Consider the following 21,863-nt stretch of genomic DNA (forward strand, 5'->3'; position numbering starts at 1 on the left):
ACAATCAGAGAATTTCTTGAGATTATTCTAAAAAAATTCATTTTGCCTAGCTGCCTGTTGAGAGGTCTTAGAATACCTTAGAATTTCTGTTTAGAAAACCATGCCCCAGTACCTTATCCTATCTCTTAATACCCTAAGACTCAAGTAACTTTTGTAACCGTTACCAGCTAATTTTCCTGGGCCTGGCTGAGCTCCCCTGAATAACCTAGCCGAGATCTGCTAAGCAGGGGAGTATGATGACTCAGGTTCTGGCTCACGCTTTGCATTTTGCTTTACCTACTGTAGCTGAGGCAGATCGTGTGGCAGCTCCTCTCGAAAGGAAACAAAATAAGACTTTTTAAAGAAATGAGGAAGAAATTAACTGCTTCAGAGCATGATGAAGGCCATTAAAATTTTACGTGTGGTTTGGATATGATTCACTTGAATTGTATTGCTGTATGTGCTACTAACAGTTCAAACGGTGTTCTTAAATGGCTTGCAGCTCTGAATGAACCTGATTTCTTTTAATTTCCACTCAATTCTTGTCCCACAAAAAGATGTTTTAAAAAAGGCAATAATTGGGTTCACAATCATAGCAATTTGTGGGACTATGCTTAACATATCTTAATATGTTAACAGCATTAATATCTTACTACTCTTAAGCTAGTACCTCAATAGACTACTTATTAAGAGTTTTACAAAGCTGTTGATGGCTTTGTTGTATTTTGTTTTCACATATAGGAACAACAAACTACCACCCAGTTGGTATTCTGCCACTGACAAAAGTAGACATTGCTTCTGTGCTGTGCTTAAGTACAAACATAGTAATCTGATCCTTCCAATACTAGGGCTTTGTCCTTCTCTGACCAAAACATTACTTTTTCTGACTACACAGTGATATTCCTATTTATCAATAAAGTCTATGGTAAAATTTTACTCTGAAAACTTTTTATTCAATTTTCATACAATTTAGTTTCATCACAGGAATGTACTCCCATCCTCTGGGGTGGATGGCTGATAGAATTTTGAAGTAGGTAAGCACTGCTTCATTTAGAAGCACAAATATTTTTGTCTTTACTGCTAAATGCTATTTACTTCATCTAAGGTGAAGAGAATGAAATTGAACCAGATTTCCATCAGCACTGGGAAGAGGACAGTCATATACATATAAAATAAATATAAGACGTGTAATGTACCTCTTTATCAGCTGACCAGCAATTAATCTACATCATATGACTCAAAAAGCAATCAAATCTACATAATGACTTATCTCAGCAAGAATCCCCCCTCTTTTCCTTTTTGAGTGAATGGAGGTGAATAAGATAACTGTGCAGGATATTTGCAGGTTTCCATGTTTAGAAAGTAATTAGTGTGGGTTTAGCTCAGAATTTGAGTAATAATTTAGAACATAGGAATTTCAAAATAAACAGAAGATGCTGTCAGTATATTACTGCATTATACTCTAAATAAATTTTTAAATAAAATCAATTATTTGACCACGAATAAAACACATCTACACTATCTGTAGCTACCTAGTTAGAATTTTTTGAGAGGCATATATGCAGACATGCTAGCTAAAGAGCAGCCTCAGCCCCAGAATAAGGCAATGCTGCTCTGCGTTTTTCTAGATACATAACTGAAGGTTTTTACCTATGGTGCTCAAATATTCTGGAACTTACTTCACAATATAAGACGTCACATACACTTTCTTTTCACACGTGATAAGAAAACTAGAAAATAACAGAATAAACTGCTGACTAACATGCTGCTAGTTTTGAACCTGGGCTACAGGACTTGGGCTTTACCCTATCTAAAAAGGATGTACACAAATTAAAAGAACCCCATAAATTATCTATTCATAATTACAACTACTTGCAAACATAAAATTTAAGGTCCATTTTTGCATATACAGTTGACTTAGAAAATGATGGTCTAAGTAGATTCTTACCCATTACGAGAAAGAACTTTGGCTCTTTATTATACCTATTGTTAATGTGAATTTATAGATTATTAAGAATACTTCACATTTAAAGCTTAACTTCAACTGTTCAGAATTATTCTTCCCCTTTTCATTCCTTACTGTTTAAGTGATCTAAAGCTGCTTTTCGATAACAAGCAAAAAAATAAAACAGCAGCTTTCTGTCAGCTATTTGTAGAAGCAGATGAGGATAGGTTCATCACAGCAGCATACTATATTCCCCATTCACTTTGTTGTATGATGTATGCCCAGATGGTGTAATTCAGTGATTAATACTTAGGCCCGCATGCAGATGTAGTTAACATAAATTATGTCAAAACCAGGAAGATGGACTGAACTTTAATCTTTCCTGTTTTTCTCACCAATCTGAACCACTCTGTGGCCTTACTATCCTCCCACAAAGCACTGTTTTGGCAAAAGAAAGTTAATCTATATTTCCTCAGACTTAATAGCCACACTGGAACAGAGAGTAGAGTGGTATTGGCAGACACATTTCAGAAGTGTGAAAGACCAATAACTCATGAATAACAAGTCTGTACTAACAGTTTTAATGAGTGCTTTAATGGTTTAATGGATGGCACTTTAATAGGATTTCTAGTATATTCATTCTGAAAGCTTGCCTTCAATAAAGCTGTCATTAACAAAGAACTGGATTTCTTCATAGCATAACTGTGTAGTATGGGTGTTTTGTGCAAAAGAAATAAAGATATCTGTAATACTGTTATTGCCCTCCCATGCTTTGACTAATCTTTCAGCTATTGTGCTCTAAATGGTTGGCTGCTGAACAAAAGTCTGATCTGTTACTGGGAAAAGACTTGAGCAATATTTACTAGTACAATGCACCATCCATAAAATAGTTCTTTGACTATGTATCATGGTAACCAAAACATGTTCCCAGAAGAATTTAAAATAACCCCACTCCAGTAAACTCTGTACCTGCTCATTGTGAACTTTTCCTTTACACTACTTAGCCAAGAGGCAAATGTTCCCTGCTGTGACTGTGTGTCTTCCAGGAATATATCCTGGTACAGTACTGGGGAAGAAGAGAGTATGACCAAATGCCACCCTTCCTGCTGTAAGGTGACATATGCCTACTGCCCAGGAACAGTGCTCTACTAAGGGTCACTACACCAGCAAATTAAGAGCAAGCAGGTTTGAGTTTTTGTGTGTTGTGGGGATTGAGAGTTACTGTGTAGGTTTCACAAGCCCAGAAGGTGAAGAAATCATGTCCTATAAAGAATTCCCCAGCACTGTAGGTTCTGTGTTTGAGGCTCAAATTAAATAACCAAAAATAACTGGATCACAGAGAAACCTAAGACCAGGTAGAGAAAGAAAAATGAAAAAGGCAAATCTGAGAGGATGTCAATGCAAATAGACCCTGCACAACTGGAGAAAGTAGTCAGTTACCCATAAAAATGAACAATTAGACCCTCTTTTACCAATCTCAATGACTATGATAAGAATTTCACATCACAGCACATGAATCTATGATAGGATGCTATTGTACTATGCAGGAATCTTGCTAATAGCATCAGTTTTACATACTGCATTACCAAAACATGAATGCTAGATGCATGTATTAATATACATGATCATGGCAACTTGCTAACTGGAATTATGTTTTCTTACTAAGGCAGAGTTTTTCATATCACACTGTAAAGGTTGCCATTTTTAAGAGATATGAGGTGACAAACCGACATTTTTTGCATGACTAAATCTTCTTTGGAACTCAAATATAAGTTTGTATCCTGCTCCTAAAAACAGTTAAAGATGCACAGATGAGACATTTCCTGTTGACTTGTGATGGACAGTGACCCCACTGTTCAAGAGTAGCTAGAAATACTACTAAGGTTTTTGCCAAACTCCTCTCAAGGACAAAGGTATTTCCTCTACAATATCAAGCTAATATTCCTATGGCCAAATGAGATAATGTAAAATGTGATTCCAATGGAATAAAACAAGCTATATATAACTAAACTATACTTAAAGAGGAAAATAACCCTTGTTTAAAAACATCTTTGGAGGAGAGTGTCAGTTACATAAAAGACCTAACTTTTTAAGAACCAGTCCTACTGTTTTATTATTCTTTGCCTCTAGTCTTTAGCGTAATCTATTTATTCCCCATCTGCAATTATAATAATTTGTCCGTGATATCATAATCAGTTGTGGTGGAAATAATTTTGGGTTGAAAACAGAGGATTACACTCAACTTCAGGTAATAAGTATCAGGAGCAGACGAATACTTGCGTAATGAAAAACGTTGCTTAGTTTAAATATTTTCCGGATTAAAACAACCTGGTGCTTTGTTTTATATAGTACATAAAAACCAGCAGTTCAAAACACTGACTTTGTCTCATATAAGACACTGGTGCTGCTTTAAATATTCAATGTATTTTTAAAGCACTGCCAAAATTTATTTTTTTAAGAAAGGAGTAAAGCAGTGAAATTCTTCACTGATTCCTCCATTTCGCTCATAAAAACCCTAAAAATATTGCAAATGAATCTTTCTAAAAAGCCCCCACAAAACTCAGTTTTACCTATAGTTGACCTACCTAGTCTGTCCTTGAATAATTTTTCTTGATATAAGTAGTGGACTACTTTTCTCTTCCTCCACATATCACTGTTTTCAGCTGGGCAACATAAACCTGGTATTTATTACAGTATTTGACTACTTAAACCACCTCTGTGGAATTCCTTGGCAAAATAGCATTAGGTATCAAACCAAAACCCAGCATCCTGATATGGTAACACCAGCCTTCTTTTATGTCAATATTTTTCTAATTACCTAAGCATAAACAAATGCTGTTATCCCAAGGAATCATTCACAGCACAAAGGGAGATAATACACTGCTACAAAACTGACTAGTGCCACTTCAGATTCCTACATTATGTCTTTAAAATTCTCTGTCATAACTACACTGCTGGCTCAGATACTACCCTAGGTGGAACTAAGCACCAAACAACGTAGGTTAATACAATAGCATATGTGCTATTAATAAGAAGACAAACAACTTTTCATCGTTCGCTGACTACACTAATTGTTTCTCAATAAATGGAGCACATCCTATGAAAGTAAACTTACAGAATACTAATGAATGATGTTTGTAATATTAGAAAGAGGAAAGTATTGTAAAGAAATTGCTTATAAGAAATTGATTTTTGTGTATGAGTTCACTATTATCCGTAATGATATGGCAGTTAAGTGCAGCTGTTTGGTACAGATTCATTCAGCAGGTTATATGTTCTTCATGGACTTTTAAAGTGTTTTATATCAATAACAAGTTCTCTATGTACTTCTAATATATAAAATTTATTATGTTTTAGTGTTCAGTGTTTTTCTTGTTGCAGCTTGAGACACAAAAAGATAAATGTACTTTATTCAGTAAACTGTCTTCTCATCACAAATCCTACCCACTGATACTGAAAAGCTAAAAAACCTTTGTAATACTTGGGCAGTGTGGCAGAGTCAAAATGCATCCTCATCTTTTCCAATACTCTGTGTTAAAGCAAAAGACTGGCTGTAAGTTACAGAAAGAAGCCTGATGAGGGAAAATATTAAAATTATACACAACTCCTGGTAACATTAGTTAACTAGTGCACACACACACACAGAGTAAAACATACAATAACACAGAAAGGCTGGTAGTGTAATTTTGGCGTTCAGTGACCGGTTTTCACACAAAAATGGTATGAATCTGAATCTACTTCCTTAAGTGTGTAAAGCTATGACTACAGATCTTGGATAATAAATGTGAAACTATTTTGCACGAGGCCCAGGTATCTGCTCTGGAGGAATAGATTTTCTCTCTATGTTGTAGGAGGAAATGACTTTACAAATACATCTAGTGTATTGCTTAAGGCAGGCAGAAGGTTACTGTTCTGATTCAGTCTATCTCCATGACCACTTTTTAACTGTTAAAGTCTGAAGCCTCAGTTAAGAAGGAAATATGATATAAAGGTCAGTTTCCTATGAATATGGCTTTCTGATTAGCAGCTGTCAAGTCCATACGGAGCCTTGCATTACACAAAAATCCCGATGAAATTGCAAAGGTCAGCAAAAGCTTCATCATAATCAGTTGGGGTCAAAACCTTGTCTATAAATTAGGGAATACAAAAGAACTATGTCAATAAAGGATACATCATGTTAACGAGGCAAACCAACATTTTGCTAAGGCTTAGGGATTGCAAGCTAATAATAATTAATGAAGGATTATGAAAAAATTATTTTGAAGTAGAAATGAACTTTATTGAGAAGAGGACATAGCACTACCTATGCTAAAACTACAAAACCAGTCTATCCAACAGGTGAATTATAGGTTTCTTTAAATCTTTCAATAGTCATAATCTTTGAGGCTTAGCCCCTGTTCTCCCATGAAATCTGGTATTGAAGGTAAAGTTGTGAGAGAAGTATACTTATAGAAGTCTCCACTGTTCTCATGACCATGCCCTGTAAGAGCTGGGGTAGGAGAAGCCCTATGAAATAGTTTCTGAAGACTTGTAGAAGTAGGAACTCCTCTAATCGACGACACTGAAGCTTAAAAAAAAACACAGCTGGAAGACAGTCTGCACTGGAGAATACACTCTGTTTACCACATCATAGCAATGAAGGAGTTCTCTTTCTTATTTTTCCTTCTCCTAAGAGTATACAGTTTATGCTGTACATATTGTTACTTAGTTTTTTGCAATACCTGCTTTCCCAACTTGCCACATTACCCTGGGCGTTCCTTTCAGAACCAGAGTACGGAGGTATGCAGTTTGGATTTATTATTTCTTTAATGGCAATTTCAGATTCCTTCTCAAATAGATTTCACGCAGCACACAAAGGAACATATTCTCAGAAAAAAAAAACAAAACAACAAACAACAAACCCCAAAACCCAAACCAAAACAAAAAACAACCAATACCTACCCCCAAAAAACCCATTTGGGGAGCTTTGAGCCAGATGAATGGAGAATAGTGGATTGAGTTTGGGGTTATTTGAAGAAAGCAATCCTGTCTTCTCTCATGGTCTACAAAGATGTTTTCCTTCACCTCCCCTAGGAAGGTGCATGGAAGTTAGGGGGTTTCATTAGAAAATGATGCCAGAGGGTATAAATCAGCAGAGGAGAAAGGAGGTGGATGCACACCTTCTGTGAGAGAACTTTTTTCTCTCTTTTGGAAGTACTGAAGAGATGGGGAGGTTTCTGTCTGACTGAAGTGGAATAGGCAAGGAAGCGATACTCTTTCAAAAGGAGTAAAACAAACTCATACGTGATTTTGATCAGAAATTTTGATCAAAAGGCCATGGATAGAACCTGAGCAAGTATGGAACAGGAGCAAATTTTCAGATAATTCTGAAGAGAAGAAAAGGATGCATATGTGTTTGAGTTGTGAAAAAAGTAATTATTTTGAAGTAGCAACTAAAGTAGCATGTGCTAAAAAACAATTAAATCATCTATTTGAAATGGAGCTATACTCCTGAAAGAAATTCTACAATCTGGATGAGAAGTCAGTGCTCATCAGGAAACTGTATATATATACATATATTTTTTATTTTATCGTATCACAAAGTTGTCATAACAGTTGTTGTATGCTAACAATCTATTTTTGAATAATTTAATCCATGGAATGTAAGAAATTCCATAAAAAGTAAAATAAAATAATGGAATGCCAAGAAGCATTATGAAAAAAATATAAATTCATCACCAGTAACTGATGAAAAGTGTTTGTTTCCCCAAATGGGAATTAACTGGAGGACTTCACTACTATCAGTAAAGGTCAGTGGCTTCCTTCTGCATATTACGGCTTTACCCCTTGAAGATGCAAAGTACCTCTTTTTCCTTCTGTGTCACCAGTTCAAACGTAATCTAAAGTGGTAATAACTGAACTGTTACCATCTGTACCCATTTCTGCCTCAGAATTGGATAGTTGCTTTTAGGAGACATTAGTGAGGACTGCTGCTGAAAGAAAAGGTCCCAGTCCCCAGCCACAAATGTTCCCACCAGCTCCCTTGTGCTGGCACTACAGCTCATGGAGCCATGTGGTGAGCTAGTTCAGGGAATTGATCCAACTGAAAACAGCAAAGAAAAATAAAACAATTAGTTTTCAGCTGAGTCTATTTCCTGAGATAATCCTTGAACAGCTGCACATACACTAGTGCCAGGATTGGCACAAGAAAGACAACCGGAATTCACAGCCAAGGCAGTGAGATGACTTACAGTGATCATCAGACTGCAGCCTTAGTCCACTGCCTAGAATGGACCACGCAATCAAATAGCAGTGCTTTTCACTAATTCTGTTTCAAAATGGATGAACCTGGGACCAGATGGAAATGAAGTTGTACCTCTAAAGCTGAGATTTCAAAGATAAATGTTGAACTCCCTTGGGCAAAGCAATGTGAATGAAGCGAAAGCTGGGCTGTTTACACAGACTGGTAAAAAGTTCAATAGGCACAGATACTAAGAATTTAATGATTTGACGTACCTTCACAATGCTTGCTATAAATGGTTAGGATGTTTTTAAGATTTTTTAAAATGTTCTCAAGATCTTTTAAATAATTAAATAATAAAGGAAATATAAAACAACAAAACCTTGAAGTTATATGACAGCATAGAAGAACCATGTCAACTCCACAACATACTCAAGACGTAGTAAAGGTGCATTGTTTATTTTTATGGATGTTATACTGCATTATCTGACTTGTAATGACAGTTTTTATTTATGAAATGGAATTTCTTACATAGATATTCCAAGGAATTTGCCCACAGTACAACAGGAAATGATTTTCCAATTTGCACCAAATGTTAGCTTTTTCTATGGTGAACATGCTGTTACATATATTTCCCTGTCTGATTGTACTACAATCTTCATACTTAAGAACCCAGGATTTACACATAGAAATGTGGGCACATATTCACACGTTTTTTGTGTTTGCAACGGTAAAGAGCAATCCTTCAATGCTCTTTGAACAAAGTTATTTCGATGTATTATTGAGACTATATACTCCTTTTGACATCTAATGAGATTATTTCTGGAGGAGTCTTAAGGGCTTTCTGAACAGCACATTTAATTAAATAATAGGCAATTGCTATATCATAGCACCTAGCATTCATTTTTAATATTTTCTGTCCAGACTTTTCAAATACATTGGGCATTTTCAGGATCTTTCTACCACGCAGTGACACATTACTAGCAAATCAACATGTGAAAGTCTTCTTCACTGTTTTTTTATTGCAATGTCACTGTTCGTATGAACTTTCAAATGCAATGAATGTGCAGTCCCTAAAAAATGAGAGTAACATGGGTTTTTACTCCACCATCCTAAAAAAACCTTGGGGATTTTTAAGTAAGGATTAGTGACAGAACAGACTATAAAGAAAATACTGCCAGTGATCCCTCTGGGAACTGTTAATCCTTGGATCACGGACATGACTGTCTATAGCTGCTCTAAAGAAGCATTCTTTTTCTGATGGTTCAGTGCATACTTTATCCACAGATTTTTGACATAGACCATATTGGCACTGAAGAAACAGCTATAATTTACTGTGGTTAATGGATGGCTATTTAAGTCCCTTTAGCCACAAATTACTGACATGAGACGTTGTTACTCTCCACAGTACGAATGCCTGTCTGGGGAGGTATACTCCATGGATTACTGTCAAGGTGGCTCGTAAATCATTTCTCTCTTCCAGGTAAATACTTTCATGCTCTTATAGACCATCACTCACATATTATCAATGTGGCATTATTGACAGGAGGAAAATACAATGTCTTGAAACTGTGACATTAGGAAAGACATCACTCAATTGCAAATTCTTTTAATCATGCGAAATTAACACAGTGCACTGTAACTTCTTTGGAGCTTGTATTGTATGTGTCCTGCCAACATTACACTGGAGATTTTTAAAAATAACCTAAGGATCTTTTACCTGTGGAGTAGATGGATTTTTGTGTATATTAAGAAGATTAAGTTCTGTATGATTCACACACTCTTCAAGAGTGTGCCCATGAAATCTGCCTGACAGGTATCAGTATGAAAAGAGAATGACTTGTTACAAGCAAAGGAGCTACCTCACCAATGTAGTCATTTTACACAGAGAACTTCTTTTAACATGGTTTTAATATAATACAAAACTGGCACCATCAGGGTGGATACATATCAGGGGAAAGTCTAGGGAAACAAAGCATGACATTTTAAACAATTTGAATAATGAGAAAGCGGGAAAATTACCTCATACTCCTGTGAGAACTTCAAATTATCATTTGCTTTCAATCTTTCAATGTGATCTGCAAGTTCCAAGATAGGTATTGGGGGATGACTGGCCATACCTGTTGAACAAGAAAGAAGAACAGAATTTAAAGTAAGCTACAGTGATGGCATTGCTCTAAAATGTAGAAAATGCAGTAGTTAGAATGGCTAGAAATGTGTAAGTAGTAAAGATGTCATATGTGAGAGAAGCAGGCAAATAGTTTGGTTACTCAAAGCAGGACATGCTCTGGATAGATGAGGTCTGAAGCCAAATTAAAATAAGTCACCAAGCATATTCCCAAAGCTAACATTCCTAGTGTAGAGGAAAGAGTTACTGTGATATGAATCAATGAGGTTAGCTAGGTGTGGAAAAATGAGACAGTTAGACCTGATGTCCACCTCTGCTTTGAGTAATGACTCTTAATGTCATTTCAAACTCCTTCTCTTGCACTGCATGAAATGGAAACTCCATTGAATTAGATGAGGAAAGGTGAGCTGAGAAACAGACACTGAAAGAGCCCTAAAGGGGAAAGAATAGTGTTTTGACAGAAAACAAAGTGACTTATGCATAATCAAGAAAAACGAACTTGAAGTATGAAGGTTACCGAGGTAACCGGAGACACCTGAACCTGCAAAGGAAATGGTAAAAAACAAAGAAACCTCAAACCAACATAAAACTAACTTACAAAATAAATTGTAAAAAATGAAATGGATAGCTTGAGGATTAATAATAATGCATCAAGGTCGAGAAGACTGACTACATATTCTGACTAAATTAGAAATACTTAAGTATTTTATGAAATTTTGGGGTGACCGACATTCACATGCAACTACAAATGACCAGAATAACATGCACCATTGCTTTTAGACAACAGTCACTGAAGACAACATTGGACATCAGACAATTAGAACTTCAAAAATGTTTTCACTAGTAGCAGATTGTAGAGGCAGGGGTTGTACAGTTTGGCTGGACACATACTGACTGCACTAGTACCTTAAAATACGCTTAATCTGAAATCCCATTTATCAACCCCCAGAAGTACCTACAATCTACTTCAGGTGTAAACATCTTTGTCCACTGATGAAGATACTGAGTGAAGAAGAAGACGAGCTGGGAATCAGAGATAGAGATGGGTGTGGAAAGGAATTGAGGGACAGCAAGGCAAAAGAAAGACAGAAAAGATATGGGGTCAACTAGAACAATCTGCCAGCTGAAGATTTGCCAGGCAAAAATTTGTGAACATGTCTGTTTCACGCTATTAGTCTTCATGACCCTTCTCCAAAATGTTTACATTCTTCTCTTCATGCTTTATACTATCACACCTAAAATGAAAGTGAGTATCCAATTGCCTGTGGGAAGAAATCAGAGCTGGCTAGAAAAATTAAGCTAGTGAACCCCAGGATCTCTTGAAATTACGAAGGAAAAACAGTGATGACTCAAGGGGGCTCAAGCTGGAAGCCATGTTGCACAATGCAGTTTGCTTTGTCACCGTGAATTTCAAGAGCATGCCTAAGACAGTTAACTTGCATTTCCTGTAAACGCAGCTGAAAATGACCATGTAGTTACAACACAGTCACACTATAGCATGTGTTTTTTTTTTTTTAATTATTGTTTTCTTTTTGATTCTTTGACATTCCAGACATCTTACTAGAGTCAAAAATAATGTCCAGCAGCACTGGCCCTAATTCTTCTGACCCCTATACATATATATTTATATATTACCTTCATAGCACGTCTGTGGCAGTGAGACATTATTTAAAGCAGATTTTAAGGCAAGCTGTCAGTCAACTAACAAAGCAAAATATTCAGATATACGGAGAGATTTCCTATAAATTTCAATTAACAAATTAGTCCATAAGTACTGATTTATTTGAATCAGTTCTGGTTGTCTCCCATTTTCTTAGAAATTTCACTTAATAGAACTTGGCTCTTCTCAAAATGACTGTGGGTGACAGTCATCTAACAATTACACTGATTGATCCAGATCAAGCACCCCTATGGAAAATATGTGAGTGAAAAGCACAAGAGAACTCTAGATTGATCCAGAAATGGAGGTGGACTGATGTACATCTAAAACAGTGCTTGAACAGAGAAAATAATAGAGACAAAGATGTTTAGACCTTTTCGAGCGAATCGTGGGAGAGAGTTATTATCATATAAGGACTGAGTGGTAGTTTGGCTAGAGAGGGAGGACACAGAGCCAATCAGGGAGGCGTAGGGGACTGAATTACTGCTCAAAGCTGTAAAAAGTAAAAGCCAATCGGAAATGGGAAACAAATTAGTAACAGCAGTAGACCATCATAATCAATCAATCTCGTACATACAAGCAGTTCAGACATGCACAAAACAGCGTCTGGAAACTCAGCTAAGATGTCTAAAGGTCCAGTTACCCTACTGTAAACGTAAAGGACATAAAACCGAAGAGAATGAGACTTCCTCATTACATGATGAACCTGACTAAATCACCAGCGTCACGAACAGAAATCTCAATAATTAGCTTACTGTGAAAGAGTTTTTTTTAAAGATGCTGAACATCCATTCTTTTTTAAACTACTTTTGTTACATGCTCCTCTGTATGCCATGTGACATTCCTAAGGGGAGATTTCATATTAAACACTTTGTGCAGAATGAAACTTGACATAAAACTTCCTTTTCTAAGGAAAAAAAGGAACTACTTACAACTTCAGAAACTGGCAAATTTTGACTGTGTGTAACCCCTTTCTCCACAACTTGTTTTAGACACTGACATGTGGACACTTACTTTCTTCAAATAATATTTTGCAGTTAACTTAGGAAGTAATTGCATTTGGTATATTTTCATCTTTTAATATATAAAATATGCTCTACTGAGACGACAGAAGTAGCTACTTTTTAAAAAAAACTGGAGGGCTTTTGTTATGTAATCATACCAAGCACAACAACTGAATATGCTATGAAAGAAGACTTTAAGATCTCATCATATCCCATGCAAAAGCATGGAGCTCCTACTGAGCTTAACCTGACTTGCATGTGAACAGCAGGTGTAGAACTTGACTCAAAAAACCCACTCAAAAACCAGCTAAGCACACTTTATTTTCATGGCTACAAATAAGAAAACACACTTATTTGCTGACACACCTCCACATCAATCAACACATGCTATGAAAACACAAAAAATTAAAGACAAAATACAGCTAAATTACAACAGATCCTGTGACATGCTAGAAAGTCAAAAGAAACACCATGCTGAATACATGCTTTCAAACTTTCTTTAAAATAAGAAAATAAAGAGATAAAACATTTAAAAACTCGGACAGAAAAAAAAACCCTAAAACCACCACATGCAAAACACAGCTGAAATTTTATCCATAAGAAGCTTTTATTTCCCAATTTGGTAGAAGATTGCTAAATGTGATTGATCTTACGCAGCCTAGTAGTAGCCCCTGCACACAAATTAAATGAGAATGTAGGGTTTAATTACAGTGTAGAAGTATCTTCTGCTTCATCTGTGGTAAATACATGACTAAGGAACATGGGATACCATATGTGCCACAATTTCAAGGGAAAACTGGGAGAGCAAGGTCAGAAATCATCTGCATCTTAACAGATATTAAACCTGTTAAGTATACTCCTTTATCCCACTGAAAAAAGTGGGTGTTTCGGCCTTGTCATTAGCGCATCAAATTATGATTTTGTTTTTGACAGGTTTTTTTTTTTTAAATTTTAAGAAACACACATTTATTTACTAATTTGGACCTGAAGGTTGACATGTCCACAATAAACAAGAAGGAAGTTAGAAATTAAAGAAAGTGCATAGCTGCTGACATACAGACTACAATGTAGATGAACTGAAAATGTGACATATTATTTTCATAGAAATTTCTTTACGAAATGAGTTGTACTTCAGGTCCACACTGAATTAATACTCTTTGATTTTAAAAACTGATTTATTACATCCTCATTTTTATTTAATAACACAGAGTACCCTCCCACACACCAATCTGTGTTGATTAAGATGTTATCCCTTTAGAGAAAAAGGAAGGAATCAGTAACAGTGGATACTGTTACTGACACTTACCCTTATCAAAAAGGTAGAAAGAAATACATATTTAAAATCTGGACATGGAAAATGGAAAAGTGACCCTGATTCAGTAGAAATTGGGCATCCATGAAAATTTAGCAAGGATGCCTTTATTTGACTGAACATCACTGTTACTTTAAAATTTCCTTTTCAAACAGTTAGAACTAAGCCAGAGAGTGATCTTACATCTTGTGTACAAAGCTAAACTTACAAGATTAGCTCTAGAGAAGTATGTTGTTCTGCAATAGCTATTCTAAAATAGTTACCAATGTGCATATAATATTGCAAAATGAAGTAACTTTTATTCCACAAGATTTTATGTTCTTCAAAACTAGATTAATAATTCTGGAATGAAAGTAGTTTCTGTTCTACATCAAACACTTGCTCTACCAAGCAGTCCTAGGGGGTCTGCAGCCTCACAGCAGAAGCCCCAGCTCTGAGAGAGGCATAAAAGCTGTCTACACTGAGGAAGAGGAGACCCAGTTTTCAGATCCTGACCTAAAATGTTTCAATAAAATAACATGTTGCAAAACTATTGTCTAAAATCCAGAAATAAAAATTACACTTCTGAGGAGCAGAACTTTCAGCTCCATCTCCCAGCTAAGCAGATTTTGACTCCCTCTAGGTTTGAAAGAAACTAAGTGGGATATCAGAGAAGTGCCATTTGCACTCTGAAGCCTATACCTCTTTTAGGTGCCGAAATCTTTCATGTGAGTCAAGTTCACATGAAAAGCTATATGTAGGATTGTTCACTGAGAGAAAGCTATTCCAGTCTGGTTTTGCCATGGAGACAAATCACAGTACTTCCTTCAACATTGCCATGATTCTCACAAACAGAAATTGTGTGGATAAACTAAGGGAAGAAATTTCCTGCTACCTTGCAAAGCAGGTGACTAAATCCAGACATCACTTTTTCCACTTTTGTTATTTGCACCTTTTTCCTCTGGACCTGTTTTACCCTTTTTATGCATTATTGCGGAAATAAGTTAGGAACTTCTTTAGGAACTCAGGGAATAAGTGTTTTATGAGCACTTATCTAATAAAAAAAGCAGAGTCTTCAGTTCAGAGCTGAAATAATTCTATTTATTTTTCTTGTATTTCAAAGCATCTTATTTAGTTTGTAAGAGATAATGAGATAATTGTTTAATTGGCACCCAATTATACAAATTACTTAGAAGTGTGACACATTTTATACTTAAACGAGGAAAAAACACAGTCATTTTTGAGGCATGACTCAATTTAGTTCTTTGGCTGATTGGCAGATTGAAGTCTTTTCCTGAGCCTTGGGTCTCTCATAACCCACTCAAACCACTTAACATCAGTTATTTTCCTCTATGCAAAACCAGGCTTCCTCATTTGATGAAATCTTTGTGAGGGCTTAATTATTACCCCTTCCCTACCTTTACTCTCCCACGTGGCACAGACACTTCTAAATTTTGCACACCAGGTTAATGACTTTAATCTCCTATTTTATATGAAACTTGAAGGATGGGGAAAATGTGACTGACTTTTCCTCAGCTACTCCAACTTTGGAAGAATAACAGACTTATAAATGAAATATCGTATGCTAATGAGAGATTGAGTATTTTCATGCTTACTCAAAGAAAACTTGGCACAGCTGGGACATACTCACTGGAATATGGGCTTATCTAAGAAATTTCTGAATAACACATATGGACATGGGATCTTGTTCTCAGATGTAGAGCTATGGGCTATTCCAGATATCAAGACAAAATGTCAAATTTATCTATGGAGTTACTCCATCCAGTGAGGAGTAAAGTCAGGGATGAATTTGATCCTTCCTGTCAAGGTAAGATAGGAAACCCTTTAGGTAAATACCAGATTAGTGAAGAATGAAGTTCTGTATTGACACAAGAAAAAGTGAAAGGGAAGCAAGACATTTGCTGTACTGGTAGTTTAGACCGTGGATTTTGATGACATCTTCATGCTGAATTGACAATTATACGACAATTGCAACATAACTGCCTAAATATCACCAAAGATAAGACATTGCTTTCCCAAAATTTCTTTCAAAAAGTTACGCCTACCTGCATCAGGAGTATTTTGTACTTGTGGTTAGAAATTCAAATCTACCATCACAAGGGTTTTGCTTTCAAATTATTTTGGTAGTTATATCTGATCAGACCTTTCCTTACACAAAAATACATGATTGCTAGTATTTTTGGAAAGAGGTTGTTTAGAAATCTTTTAAATTGTTGAAGTTTATGACAACCCAGAATTTCATGAGTGTCTCATTCACCTCTCCCAGTGAAAACTGGTAATCTGGATATGCCAACATAATTTAAAAATTTCTTCTCTAACACTTCTTCACATTATGGATTTATCATAAATTTTCTTTTTCCCCTCCCACTGGAAGCAACTGGTGTGCCTGGAAAAAGCTCTAAGCAAACTGTGGATGCTTTCATAATCAAAATAAATAAATCATTATCATAACAATGATGTCAAAGCATCTATCCTGATGCAGTTGTACTGACTTGGCATACACTGATTATTAAAGTACATTCACCACTCCATCATTTATTTTATCTGTAGGCAGTTCAGAAATGGTAACACCTTACCGAGTAGGTAAGGCCATAATATGAGGGTAACTGCACATGTCTCAGTAAAAGAAACCTGACACATCACTGCATCAGCCCCAATCCCTTCTCTCAGATACCTGCTTTGCCCCTGCAGTACCCTACTACCTCATAGAAAATAAAAAAACACCTATCTGAGAGTGAAAGAACAACAAAACCAACAAAACTAGTATCCTGAATGCACAGCCTTTCTGTAGTTTCTCTACATTTGTCTTGAAAAGCTTTCTCTTTCATGGTATTTAATGGTGTGTTACCATGTGAAGTTGGATAAACATTCCAGCAGGATCTAAATACTCCAAGTTAAATTCAGCTGGATTTTAATGAAATGGTAGCCCTAATTGAAGTTAATGTGAGTTAAGTGAGGTTCTGCTTTTACTAGCACAAGAACTGTATCTTGACTTCACTGGAGCTAAGATTACATATTAAGAACATGTTAATTAGCAAGTGTTACACAGCAAGACAAATCTCCTGTGGTAGGAATGTTCTCCTTGATATTTGGTTGCATGCTGAGTAACATAATGGCCTGACCTGTGCCTAGGGGTATTAGGTAGTACAATAATAGGAAAAAAGATCATAACTTGTTTTCTGTACTATATTTTAAAAAATAATTTTAATCCTCCATTTTGTGAAAAAGTTTACAGCAAAGAAAAAGACCTCATAGCAGAAACAGATTGCAGATGTTCTGCTCAACTAGCTTCACAGAAAACTGTAAAATTCCCAAACTACAGCACTGCAAGGAAACATACACTGCCGCTCCTCTCCAGTTCTTTTCAGACCAACGAGGTGGAATTACAGTGTCTGCAAGTGCCACAAATCCTGCCATTTCTTAATAAGGTTGCATTCTAAATATAAATTTAGAATTAATTACAATAAACTAATTTTATATATAAAGTTGTTAAGACTTGGCATAATTTTTTTTCTGCCCACATTTTATTTTAATTTATAATGAATAGTGAATGGATAGGTAAGAGTCCACATCTAAATGTATGGACAGCAGAAAATTATGCTTATATAACCAGTTATTAAGCTATCCAGTCAACTCAGTATATACCTGTATACAGATAATGACTTGTTTTAGGCACAAGCTAAATTGTAAGAATTGTGATTTTTCTTTCCCTGTTTCCAAAACTTGTATGTATACTTCCACCTCTGCAACAGTCTTCAAAGCTTTGTATGAAAGTGCTGGATAACACAGGAAACCTTTTCCTGGTAAGGATGAGTCTACATTAATATTGTAGTCTCAGAAGCACAACTGTGAATCAAAACTTTCAAACATTTCCATTTACTGCACTTAGGTTCATATTGTGGAGAGGCCCCAGATCACATCAAGATTTCTGTATTCAGATGGAACTAAACCTGAAGATGCACTTCTGAAACACACCGAATTTGCCCTAGCTGATAGAGAGTGTTCAGTGTACTGGAACAGACTGAAAAAGCAAGGCTGGCATAAAACTCAAGCCTCTATACTCTTCCCTTTCTACCTCTGCCATATGCATGCAGTGTGGATGTTCACCTCAAATTCATTCTTCTGCAGATCCACTCCTGCTGGGGTAACACTATTGTAATATAGCCACTGTTTAGAAGATCAGAAATGAGATGTGCAAGTTCAGTCAACCCTTTTGTAATATTTAGTACGTCGGCTTCTCCAGCTAATCTCTCAATATCTCAAGTACTTATTTTCCTGCTTTTATGAGCTTGAATTAATTATTTTTTGTACTTAATGTAATAAATTTGACAAACACAAGGCTCATGAAGATTTGGTAAGTAATCAGGATCAGACTGGGACTGTGTGCAATCAACTGTAATAGAAAACAAGTCTACTGGAATACATCATTATTAATATAAAGCCAATTAAAAAAAACACACTCATAAAAAGGCGGTAAAAAATTCAGTAGCATTTTAAGTATTCCTCTCCTAGTGTTTCTCAACTATCAAACCAAACAGCTTTACGAAAACAATGCTTAATAAATAAAATAAGTAAATAAAATATTTGGGAGTGTGTTGCTTCTTACTACAGAACTACTGACATGTTAATAACCTCCTTTGACCCTAACAAGCAGCCTGATTTTAAAAGACAAGACTATTTCTCTAGTCAGTATTTCTTTTCTGTATTGTATATTTGCAATATAGTGAAACTTCCAGTGATGTTAATGGATTACCTGATAATGCAGTAGGTAAGAGGGAAGCTTATTTACAAAGATGTAGCTGTAAGAATATTGTTAATAAATAGAGGGATGCATATTTCCCAATAATTTTTTCTAGCTTTGTTAGGTTTAACTTGGATTTTAGCACATCAAACACATCCATACAACATATGTGACTTTGGGGTCTTCTTTACAGAACTTTAATTCTGTTTCATGCAGGATTTTTCTTCAAACAAAGAAATTACAGAATTATTTCCAAAAATAACAGAGAAATATATTGTGCAAAAACTCATAAGCAATGAAGATATATTTTTCTAAACAATCAATCTTTCTGTTCTGTAACAGCTCCACTAATCAGTTTGTGATCACAGAACTCTCAGTGAGGTATTATTGTCTCTTACCCGGAGTTTGAAAATTAAGGCGTCGCAGCTCTACTGGGTCTGTGGGATGGTGAGAGGGGACCTCCTTGCTGTTGGGTATGCTGCTCTTTCTAGAATCAGATTCAGCCCTCTTCCTGCATGGAGAAGATGAATACATGTAAACAGAAATTCAACGTGTTACCTTGACAAATAAAGGTGCCCAAGTGTTTAATCATTATATTCTGAAGGTGAGATGCTTATTTCTGAAAGAGTATTTGATCCAGTGCAAAGGTAAAATAATTATGCATGGTAGGTAGGGCAGCTATGATTTGTAATGGCAAACTGAATCTAAATATAGTAATGTCAGAGGGAAAACAACTGCATTCTGCCCTAGAATGAGCCTCTCGATTATCATTATGGGCACCTGAATATCTGTTATAAGATATAACGTGAAACAAAAATTCACACTAACTCCATTCAAAAAGCTAGCTAGCTATGCCTTTGTTAAAAAGTAGCCAACTCTCGAGCATTTAATTAAAAATGAACACACCAAGTTGTTATCACAGAATACTTATATTTTAAAGGCACAGTTCTGCACTGCTTATAAAAATAGCCTGCATCCTTCGGGTACTTTCAGTATGACAAGAGAACAGTACAGAGGACACCTATCCCAGAAGACACCCATTCCTTTCACTTTCTAGGAAGTAAGAACCTGCTCTGTCACCTCTTGTCTCTGTGAGAGCTGCATTTCACAATCTTTATGCATGTGATTATGCTTATATATTCAAGGCTAAGTTTCTGTATGAATGTTGGTGATCAAATTAAGACTTTCACTGCAATTGTAGTGCTCCTATCAATCTGTCCAAAACAAGCTGGGAAAGACAGAGAGAGAGATAGAAAGAGCGAGAGAGAGAGAGAAAGAGAGAAAGAGAAAGAGAAAGAGAAAGAAAGAAAGAAAAAGAAAGAAAGAAAGAGAAAGAGGGAAAGAGAGAAAGAAAAGAAATAAACTTGTGTATGCTTCCCTTTCTCTAGAGAGAGGCAGAGTCAATGTGTGTTCTGACTCTGGCTGTTCTGCTAAAATGGACCCCATCATTTGAGAATATAATTAAATGTGGAGAATGATATTACCTGAAGAATATCTACCAGTCTGCGTTTTAATTCAGGAATCTGGAAATTTAATGCTTTAATTGAAGCTGAATACTTCTCCAGTCCTTTGTGAGCTCCTGAATGAAAATGCAAACTGGTTGATTTTCTTCATGCAATATAAAACGAAGATGCAAACTGCAGCAAAGAGTTACTTTGTAAAAACAGAACTGAGATGATTTTAAGGTTTACAACAGTAAAATCTTTTCCAGCTGTCCAATATTTGCTCTAACATACCACTATTGTTCAGAAATTTTTTCTTCCTTTTTTTCTAATTGACTGAAAATGTGACAATGTTAAATCTGTTATTATTCTGATGGGCTCCCCTCTTAAAAATGCTCCAGCTGATTTCTTGCTGTTCTTGAAATGATGAACACCCGGCGGCATTCATGAAAGGTGCATACAGCAAGATACCCAAGACTATGTGAAGAAGCCACACAGCAACATCATTGCAGGAACTATTTGAGAGTTACTAGTCCTATGATTTTATTAAAAAAGAAAAAAAAAGGTGTTTTGATGTAAAAACATTTCATCTTTTCTCTGGTAAATATCTTAACACGTTTTAACTTCTCTTTAGTGAAGCTATGAAGATTTAAATCTGGTTCTGTTTTTATTTAAAAAAAAATTTATTATGGAGCAACTCAGGTGAAATTGCCGTTTTACTATTGAACCTGACTATCTTAAACTCCAACCACAGTAGCACAATGCCCTAGTGTTCCTTCTTCTTAAGTAAAGATGTGTGACGCAGCTTTCAAGAATTATTTTTATCTGTATTTACTTCTGAAATCTACAGATCAGTGGAACTATCCAGAGACACGCTTCCTTTACCTTTTTTCCACTTGCACGTCAGTACTGAGCAGCACAACTTCATATTAATCTACTAAAAGCACTAAAATCTCTTCTAATCATATATCTGAATATTTTGAATACTTATAGGAGAAGAGAATGCTTTATTATTTATTTTTATTCTCAGGATCATTCTGGCTTTTTGTATCTTTCCAGACTATGTAAAACATCACAATTCTTTCAGATTATGCAATGGTTTTGTGACAGGTGGAAAAAAATCCACCAAGGATAAATGAGATCACCATATCATTTTCACTTGTAAAACTGCAGAGTCAGCACTGAGTCTATGTGTACAAAGCATCATGGAGATTTACACTGGGTAACACTTCAACCACAACCATGCATTCCTTCAACAGCTTTGGTTATAGCAAAGAACCACTGTTTTAACTTCATTACAATACAAACAAAACCACATGTACATTTGCTGTCTCTTGAAAATGTACCTCATGGAGACACAAATGGAGACAAAAAAAAAAGCAGTGAAACTTGGCTGCATATGTTACATTACTTCTCAGTGCTGTACACAACA

The 21,863-nt window shown here is 35.8% G+C and overlaps 1 protein-coding gene across 7 annotated transcripts in view; it reads right to left on the reverse strand.

Annotated features, from left to right (window-relative positions):
* Nucleotides 1–21,863, reverse strand: part of PTPRD (protein tyrosine phosphatase receptor type D) — a 444,998-nt gene that overhangs the window by 65,168 nt on the left and 357,967 nt on the right. For all 7 annotated transcript variants that reach the window (XM_064437711.1, XM_064437712.1, XM_064437709.1 and 4 more), the window contains 2 exons: nucleotides 19,388–19,500; nucleotides 10,167–10,264 (listed from right to left, as the gene is read on the reverse strand). In XM_064437711.1, the coding sequence (XP_064293781.1) occupies nucleotides 10,167–10,264; nucleotides 19,388–19,500 (211 nt within the window). The remainder of the gene's footprint in view (nucleotides 1–10,166; nucleotides 10,265–19,387; nucleotides 19,501–21,863) is intronic.

Source organism: Phalacrocorax carbo, chromosome Z (genome assembly GCF_963921805.1).
Source record: "Phalacrocorax carbo chromosome Z, bPhaCar2.1, whole genome shotgun sequence".
Classification (NCBI taxonomy): Eukaryota; Metazoa; Chordata; class Aves; order Suliformes; family Phalacrocoracidae; genus Phalacrocorax; species Phalacrocorax carbo.